Below are 9,440 nucleotides of genomic sequence, written 5' to 3' on the forward strand. Positions count from 1 at the left end.
TAAGCAATAAAAAATAAATACACAAACAACCATGTGTTATAAATTCAACACAAAAAAAAAATCCAATAAAAATATAGTTAATATATTTTTTAAAAATATTATTTATTATAGGGTAAATACAATTTTGGACCCTAAGTTTTGTAAAAGTTATTAATTGGACCATGTGTTTTGTTAAATGACAAAATAGACCCTATATTTTTTAAAATGGTAAAAATAGGACCCTGAGCTCAATTTTCAATAATTTTCTTTTTTAATATAACTAGTTTAAGACAATTTCTAACACGAATTGATATAGAAAATGTTACCAGTTTTATCATAACATCTCTAGATCAGATTATTATTAAGTTTTATTTTGACAAAAAATCAGTTCAGGGTGTACAATTTTTTAGAAAATACAGGGTCCATTTTTTCATTTAACAAAATAGAGGGTCCAATTGGTAAATTTTACAAAACACAGGGTTCAAAATGGTATTTACCCTTTATTATATAAATACTTTTTAACATATACAAATGTAATTAGATTGGATCGGCTTTTAATATTAAATACCATTTTGGACCTTGTGTATTGTAAAAGTTACAGATTGGACCACCTATTTTGTTGAATGACAAAATGACCCCTGTATTTTCCAAAATGGTACAAATAGGACTCTAAACTGATTTTTTGTCAAAATAAAACTTAATAATAATCCGACCTAGAGGTATTACGATAAAACTGATTAAATTTTCTGCATCTGTTGGTGTTGTCTTTAAGTTGGTTATATTCAAAAAATATTGTCGAAAATTGAGCTCAGAGTCCTATTTTAAAAAATACAAGATTTATTTTGTCATTTAACAAAACAGAGAATCCAATCTGTAACTTTTACAAAACACAAAGTCTAAAATGATACTTTTAGATTTTGAAATTGACATCCTACGATTCAATCCAATTAAAATTTAACTTTTAATATACAATCCAATCTAATTGTAAATAGATATCTAATTTTTAATAATTTGATTGGATTAGATCAATTCAATTAGATGTTACCCACTCCTAGATCAAAGCCATCAAAATTATGGTGCAAAAATCCTGCAGTGAATACTAGGTCCATATCATTAATTATGCTTAAAATTTATAAATTTATTAATTATCATTATAGTTACTTTTCAAGTCAATGCAAAATGTTATTGTGTATTTGGGCATTCAGATGTCTTAAATAACAAAAGGTAAACAAAAATACAGATCCTTGAAACTAAATTACATTTGTATACCCTCGAGCTCTCTGCAGACATACTGTATCTATAAATTAAATTAAGAAATGAAAGCACAAGAATCTATTTTCTAGCTTAGCAACTATTATACATAGCCCCTTCTCAAAAAATGAGTGATTATAAAATGAACCACAATCCGATAAAATCAGTAAAATGGGACTAAATTAAAGAGGTGGAGATGGCATTTTATAATTCAAGGGTCAATAGCCATGGGAGTAATGCGCCTCTTGGCAGACTTATTATTCACAATGGGAGTACTAGTTGAGGAGGCTGGTGGAGTTTGTTTCACTTCAGTCTTTTCCCCTTCTGATTTCGTAGTGTCGTTCACTGCAACAGAATTATCGTTTGGAGTTGCTTCAATTGCCATGTCTTCTGCCTTCTGAATAGGACTTTGGCTATCATCTGTCATTTTGTTTGGTTCTAGATCAGAAGGAAACAAAATGTTAAAGGGAAAAACAAAAGATATGATGGGCTAATGGAAAGTGAGGACAGATTCAATGGGTGAGCAAACCTGGTAAGATAGGAGATCCTAGTTCATCATTTTCAAATTCTACTAAAGTGCAGTACCCATCTTGAGATGACAGCGCTAAATAACGAGCATCTGATGACCTTCAAAGACCAATATATTCAGCTTTTATTGAAAGAAAAAAAAAACAGAAGCTAAATAATCATTGTAACTAATACTGATGTTCTTACCAAGCAATATCGGTTATAGCAGCATAGTGAAGACCGGCCAGTACTGCAATTGGAGAATTACTCTCTGTGTCGTAAACATACAAGGAATTCAAAGTGGCCACCGCAAAAATGAGACGATAAGGGAGGTTAAAAAGTCCACCTGCCAAATTCACCAAAAGGACGTTCAAGTAACTACATTTACAAGTCAGCTAACTCTATGGGCCGTGTTAGAAAAATAACAATGAAAAAATATGAATACATGGATTTGATCCTCGGAGGATGAAACGTAAAGGGCAGAAGCGAACTGCTACTACAGGTTTGCTGGCACCAGGAAGCTGTAGAGCTGGTCTGCATATTGCAAGAGCAAAAATTTATGAAAGTGAACCAAAGAACAAAATATTTCCCAATGAAACGTTTTTTTTCCCTTTTTTTTTCTTTTTTTTTTTTTGAACAAAGTGATGATATAAGATGATTTTATACATTGTATTAACAGACACAAATTTGAAATCGTTATTTTGATAATTAGATAAATACTACTATGGTGTGATTAAATCTATCAAAAAGAAACTTGAAATTGTTAACAAAAAAATATTTAGATACAATACTTTAATGCTGAAAAATGAGAGTTATCTCTTACCTTGTAAGATCTTTTCGAGAAAAAATATAAGCTGTATTTATTGTTTCCACTGAAGGCGAAATCTTGGAAGATCCTGAAAAAGAAAAGGTATGGTACACATCACGACAGAAAATTAATAGACATATTACACACAAACATAATTGTCGTAATAATAGCGTAGAAACAGACATTTTCTGCAGTAAACTGATTCCTGAACTTAATGTGATCATTAAGGGCCAAAAGCTAACAAAACAATTGAGGACTTTTTCCTTATGTTCCTTCTGCCTACCACATATAGGTTGCAACTTGCGACTACTGTGGAAGTATGAAATAATAGATAATGAGGACCTTTGCATCTATAAGAATTTATAAGATAATGATCTACTATTGTAAGAACATGAAATAAAATTCTGGGATATCTTCTAAGTTGACTCCTATATAATTCAGATCATAAATCCAAACAGCCATAATGAGAGGGATAGAAATCATTTAGTAACACAAATGGTTTAAATTGAACTCCAACCATAGTAACTTTCATTTCTTTTCTTTGTTCTAACAACTAGCCAAAAGAAAGTTTGTTTAATACTGTCAATAGGTATGTATACAAACAGTCAGGGAGAGCACTTAATATCAAATTTTAGTTTTATGCTAATACCTGCTGGCACAAGCAAAAATGATCCATCAGGTGACCAGGATAATCTTCTGAAGAAAGATGGCAATGTCTCGTCATGAAAGAGATGGTTTTTTGTAGACTGCACTCAAAAGGCATACAGAAGCTTCATTAGCATGTAGCATGACTAAATATTAATTACCTAAATAGATCTGCAATATACTAACCTTACAATCATCTGACAATTGTTGTTCTGCTTTTGCAATTACATGCTGACAAACATAATTTATTTTCTCTGTCCCTTTGGACTTTGTTTGAGGCTTATTGACATAAATTCTGCAAGTTCTATCTGAACTAAGAGATGCAACATACTTGGATAACGGATCCCATGCAACACCTTGAACATAATGAAAGTGAGCATCCAAAATCTGATGGACAGAACCTGAAAAATAGATGCATTGGTAGTTAGAGTAGAATATATAAAGCATTTGGGAGTATTATAATTGTCCATTATCTGACCTTTATTCACATCCCATATGAGACAAGAATTATCAACTGATCCAGAAATAAGAAATGCACCATCAGCAGACCACTGCAGGTCTAGCACATCCTTGCGATGAAAACTGGCAAGAGACAACATCCAATAATGAGCCTAATCTCAAGAGTTATACAAGCAAAATAAAGCTGAAGTTCAACTTCAAAAAATAAAAAAGTAAATAAGCACTTCTTTGAAAGCAAACATCATGGGCCAACTCGGCAACAGAAAAAGTTTTATAGCCCCATAATTTAATAAGGCAATACAAATTGCAATAATGTCGGTAGATAAGTTAGCTCACAAAACCCAACAAAAAGACACGTATTTAACACTAAAATATACAGTTTGTTCTCATTTTAGTTATATACAATGTAGGTTGATTGTATCAGTAGAGCTTCAGCTTACTTGAATAATGTTTATGATAGTAGCAAAGTACATTTGAGCATTCCATCAATTTTGAAAATTGTCTGCCTAGCTTATATTTGGCCTAAGCTAAATGAGCCAATATCAGGATGAAGCTGCAAGTACAACTATATACGACGTGAAAACAGTCTTGCTAAAGATTAAAGCCTTACGAAAATGTCTTGAGAAGCTTCCATGTTTGACCTGTTTCTGTTGGATGCAGCTTCCATATCAATAGCTCGCCACCTGAAAAATGACATTCTTAGATCCAACGACATTGTCAAACTAAATCACTAAACTAAGCAACAACTCATGTGGTCCAGATCATGTTAAAAGAAAATCTAAGGGTACAAGCCATACCATCTGCGCCAGAAGCAATTTGTTCTCCTGCACGTCAATGCAGAATGCACATCAATATAAAGAAGCATAGAGATATAAGCACAATTACACAGAAACAGTCTTAAGAGCCGCTGCTACTAATTAGTAAATGTAATCTAAAATCTTCTGAAGTGACTTATATTTCATAAAGACTAGGGGAAAACACATAATAGATAGGCATTGCATGCAACAAATGTGAAAAAGGCAATTGATAAAGATGAAGCCACCAAAAAAAATGACAAATGAACCTAGGAAAATGATACATAAACACATATATATACACCACCGATAGAGTTTAGCAGCATACATCCATTTGAAACAAAACCTATAAATTATGCCAAGGTTCTGGCATTTATCCAGTTGTCAGCGTGATTTAGATATTTGAGGGCTTGAGGCTATATCAAGCTTGCAAGACATCTGGCCGAATCAAGATAAAATATAGCATAACAAGAAACATGAGATGAGATGTAAGTTTCAAACACATACATGGTGAATTTTAATCAGATAATTACATAAGTTTTGACTAACCATACGGTGAATCTTGTAATAGTCAATTCATTCCTAAGAAGCTGTCTTGGTTAGGAAGGGAACCGCCATTGGATTCTCTAACATATGTTAGCAAATATGCATCATGCTGACCAATATTGTTAAGGTTTCTCATGTTTCTATCTTTACACCACTATCATGCACATAATAATAATGCATTTCAAAGATAAGAAAAGAAAAGAAAATCATCATTTTGAACAAAACAACATTATAGTAGATGAACCCAGAGTCACCATTACTAGCAATAAAAATGAGATTTCAGCTGCAATTTAATTGATATTGATATCGGTACCAGATGGAGAGAAACGGAGGACATTCACAGCTGCACTATGATGAGAAAGACAGCACTGATACGAAGCTGTGGGCACTTTTTTCTCTGGGTCAGCTGAATTTATTAACCATATCTGGTAAAATTAAGGATACCTTAATGATTAGGTCGAAATTAATGACTTAAAAGCTAAACAACATCACTTAAACATACTAAATAGTCAGCAATATCCAATAAAATTATTCACATTGGGCTCCCACATGTGTAAAAGTACAAATACGAAACCCTGAACAAAACCAATAATCAATTTTCTTTCCATTGAAAAACCAAAAATTAATGTTCGATTACTCTCTAAAAAATATCTAAATTGGTATAAATTTATACAAATACATACATACATACATGCATATATATGTAAATTGCAATTTCAGAAAGACCCAGCACTGCCACTAATCTAAACTTCGATGTCTGCAATCCATTTCCCTTTATTTCAATTTTTTCGGTGGCCGAACATACGGGAAATTCCAATGAAACATACTGAATTCGACTATAATAGCTACTACTCGAAAATAACGCATGATTATTAAGATTTGAAAATTCAAGCGAAAACAAAAATAACAGAGCAAGCGAAACCGAATCGAGATAAGAAGCAAAATAAAAATGCAATTTCTGGTTACAAGGGCGATACAGGAAATTTCCTACCTTAATTTCGAAGTCCGCACCGCCGGTAGCAAGAGCACCAGAAATGGGGTGGAAATCAAGGGATAGCACTGGTTTGAGATTATGCCAGTTAATCTGAACCGTCCCACCCTTCATTCTTTTTCTTTTCTGTAAGAATTAATTTGATCTAGGTTTGGTCTGAGAAGAAGAAGCAGAATTAGGGCTTATGATTTTCATTTTGGCGCGATTTTCTGAGTTGGCGGGAAAGTGAGAGTGGCTGTGTGTACCCCTCCCATTTTGACATCTGGCAGCAGTAAGCTCTAAAGTATGAAAAGGGATTTTTTTTTTTTAGGGGTTTTTTTATTGGTTAATTTTTAGTTATATACGTAATTATCAAAAAATATCTTACATATAACGATAAAAAAATAAAACATCCTATATATGTATATGCTTACCGAAAATTCGAAAAAAACTCATAACCAACCGAAAAAAATGGCAACCTAGAATTTTCAGGCAACCATCGTTTGCCCAAAACGGTGCGCATCACACCCTTACCGAGCAATATATATTCATCCCAGAACAAAGAAAAAAAAAAGAAAGAAAAGCTTCGATCAACCAAATCCAAACTCTATCGTTGAAGCTTCGAAATCATAACTCGATCGTCAAAGCTCTCCAATCATGTCCGTAAACCTGACAACTAAATCCACCATTAAAGCTACTCAAAAGCTTCAATTCTCTGAAATCAAACAAATTTAAACAATCTCAAACTAGAATTTTGCACTATTCGAATCTCCACCATTGAAGCTCTTCGAACAACTCAGTCGAAGCTACTGGACCGCCATTAAAATTCGTTGAAGCTCTCCACCATTAAAGCTACACAAAAACTTCAATTCTCTGAAATTAAACAAACATAAAACATTTAAAAAGAAACTAAAAAGTAATCTGTATTCTGAAATAATGAACTTAAAAATAAAAAGTAATGCATCGGTATTACTTTCATAATATTAAAAACAATAAAACAGTTTCTTTATTTTAATATAAAGCTAAATAAAAAAGAATGATGAAATCAAAATAGAAAAAATAATTAACTGCAACAAATAGGAAACCATCATTATGTTGATGAATATTCTATCAAAATAGAATCTCTTTTGTTTATTTCTTTATTAAATTAAATCCAACATAGTTTCTATGGTGGTCAAGAAAAATGGCATTAAGGCACAAAACTCAAAAAATAACATATAAGTGCTTAATCAAATCAAAAATACCTAATCATATATCTCCAAGCAAATATTCACCCATAACATCATTAAAAAGAAACTAACAAGTAAACTTTATTCTGAAATAGTTAACATAAAAATAAAAAATAATACAACGGTATTATATTGATCAAGCACAAACCTAGAAAAAATCTACTTAATAAAAAACTAATACAACAGAAACTAATTAGTATACTAACCAAAATTATAGCCAAAAATACTACTAAATCATAAACTGTTAATAACATACACATTAAAAATAAAAAATACACTAAAAAACCTAAAATAACAAATATATATACACACATTCCATCAGAAAACTATACAGTAAACTTTAATCTTTAAATAACAAATAAACATACATAAAAAATAAACTATTCAGTACAATAAATAGAGAGATAAACGATAAATAACAAAAATAATAAAATTAATCCTAACTTATTTTTTTAAAAAAATAATATATACACTAAATTTTATAAAAAAGAATATTGTTATTATAATAATAAAAAAAAAGTTGTAGCTTGAAAAGAAAGAATTAAGATAATGACAAAAACATAAATAGATATATTATTTAGAGAAAAAAAAAAGTAAACCAATATGATTAAAAGCTGAAACAAAATAAAATAATATGCACATTGCATATTAATTTTAAAATTTTATATAGTTATATTACATAATTTTAAAATTTTAAAATAAAACAATATATTACATAATTATATAGTTAGCGGTAATTGTAATATTAATTTTAAAATTTCGTCTCTATGCGTAAATTTCTCTTTTTTATTTTTACACTTCAAAATAGTTTTTTTTTGTATTTTTACGAAATTCTACATAGAAACTCCTATTGCAACTAGCTCTGCAACTAACAAAAAATCGACATATTGCAATTAGCGTTGCAGCCACTTTAGAAACCCAAACCGTAAATTTAAAAAAAAAAGTTAAAAAAAATAGTATATAAGATAATTCCCCTTTTTTTTATTAGTACAGTTGTTTATATTATTTATTAATTTAAAATATGTCACACTCGATATTAAAATGCACCAATGATAGTTTGTCACCTAGTTTAGCACTTTAAGAGTATAATATATATAGTGTATATATATTGCATACATATGTATTGTAACATTTATGGAATCAATTTTTTATTTTAATTTTTGTATTATTATTACAATTGAGTTGTAATTTATTTTGATTTATTCTTTTATTGATATATGAAATCTCTAACATTCCAACAATAACTAAAATGACTCTCTATAATAAATAATGGATATAGTCACGTTTGGTTGGAGGAATGAAAATATAGGAATAGGAATGAGAATGAGAATAAGAATAGGAATAGAATGGAATAAAATTTAAAATGCATAAAAAAAAAATTGATAAAAAAAATCTTCAATTTTTTATTTCTTGTTACATTGGAATGATCTTTCCTTCCTTTTTAAAATGGTAGAAAGAACATTCCATTGGAATGCCATTTCAATACTTTGAAATGCAACCAAAAAAAAAAAAAAAATAGAATGAAAATTGTTTCCTTTCCATTCTATTCTATTTCATTATCTCCAACCAAACGCCACCTAAATGTGAAGAACTCTTTATTTTTTGCTAAATTTTTTTAATATCATTTTAATAAAACTACTATTACCTTTTACATTATTTCAGATAAATTTATATTTAATAAATTTAAATTATAAAATATTATTAACATAATTAAATATTATAGTATGGTTGGAGCAAGAATAATAAAATTGACTCTCCACTCTAAGTTTTTAGCTATTCATCTAAAATTTGGATGAAATATAGAGAGAACTATTAAGGGGGCTATTATGGTAGGGATTGGGTATTTTACCTATCAATAGGGATATTGATTTATAGCCCTTGATTTAATCTAATGGTTCAAATCAACTCTTGAAAACTACACCAAAATTAATATGTTTTTTTATTTATAATTAATTTTTAATATTATTAATGGTAGGTTCAACTAACAAACTCCAAATATAATGTTTTTATCTTTTTATTTTATTTCTATTTAAAAGTTAGTTTTAATTATATATTTTTTTTATTTCAAATTTACATTAAAAAAACATTTTAATTAAATTTATTTTTAAAACAATAATTATACTTATAAAAACTTATAACATATTCAACTTATAATAATTTTATAATAATCACTCTTAAAATAATTAAAATGTCATGAGTTCAATACTTTAGAAGTAATATTTTTTTTTTCTTTACTTATATTTAATTTAAGA

General features: G+C 29.4%; 1 protein-coding gene across 2 annotated transcripts; it reads right to left on the bottom strand.

Annotated features, from left to right (window-relative positions):
- Positions 1–1,140: 1,140 nt before the first annotated feature.
- LOC115715152 (chromatin assembly factor 1 subunit FAS2) lies at positions 1,141–6,237 on the bottom strand. Of its 2 annotated transcripts, none has more exons than XM_030643972.2 (12): positions 5,981–6,237; positions 5,303–5,414; positions 4,447–4,473; positions 4,260–4,332; positions 3,669–3,772; positions 3,377–3,591; positions 3,195–3,291; positions 2,561–2,633; positions 2,183–2,271; positions 1,945–2,083; positions 1,760–1,857; positions 1,141–1,668 (listed from the first exon to the last, which is right to left on the bottom strand). In XM_030643972.2, the coding sequence occupies exons 1-12, from the start codon at positions 6,092–6,094 to the stop codon at positions 1,442–1,444; spliced, it is 1,368 nt and encodes a 455-aa protein (XP_030499832.1). In that variant the 5' UTR covers positions 6,095–6,237; the 3' UTR covers positions 1,141–1,441. The 2 variants fall into 2 exon arrangements, with proteins under 2 accessions (XP_030499832.1, XP_030499833.1); XM_030643973.2 differs by having other exon boundaries at positions 1,141–1,650; positions 5,981–6,233.
- Positions 6,238–9,440: the final 3,203 nt, after the last annotated feature.

Source organism: Cannabis sativa, chromosome 4, assembly GCF_029168945.1.
Source record: "Cannabis sativa cultivar Pink pepper isolate KNU-18-1 chromosome 4, ASM2916894v1, whole genome shotgun sequence".
Taxonomy (NCBI): domain Eukaryota; kingdom Viridiplantae; phylum Streptophyta; class Magnoliopsida; order Rosales; family Cannabaceae; genus Cannabis; species Cannabis sativa.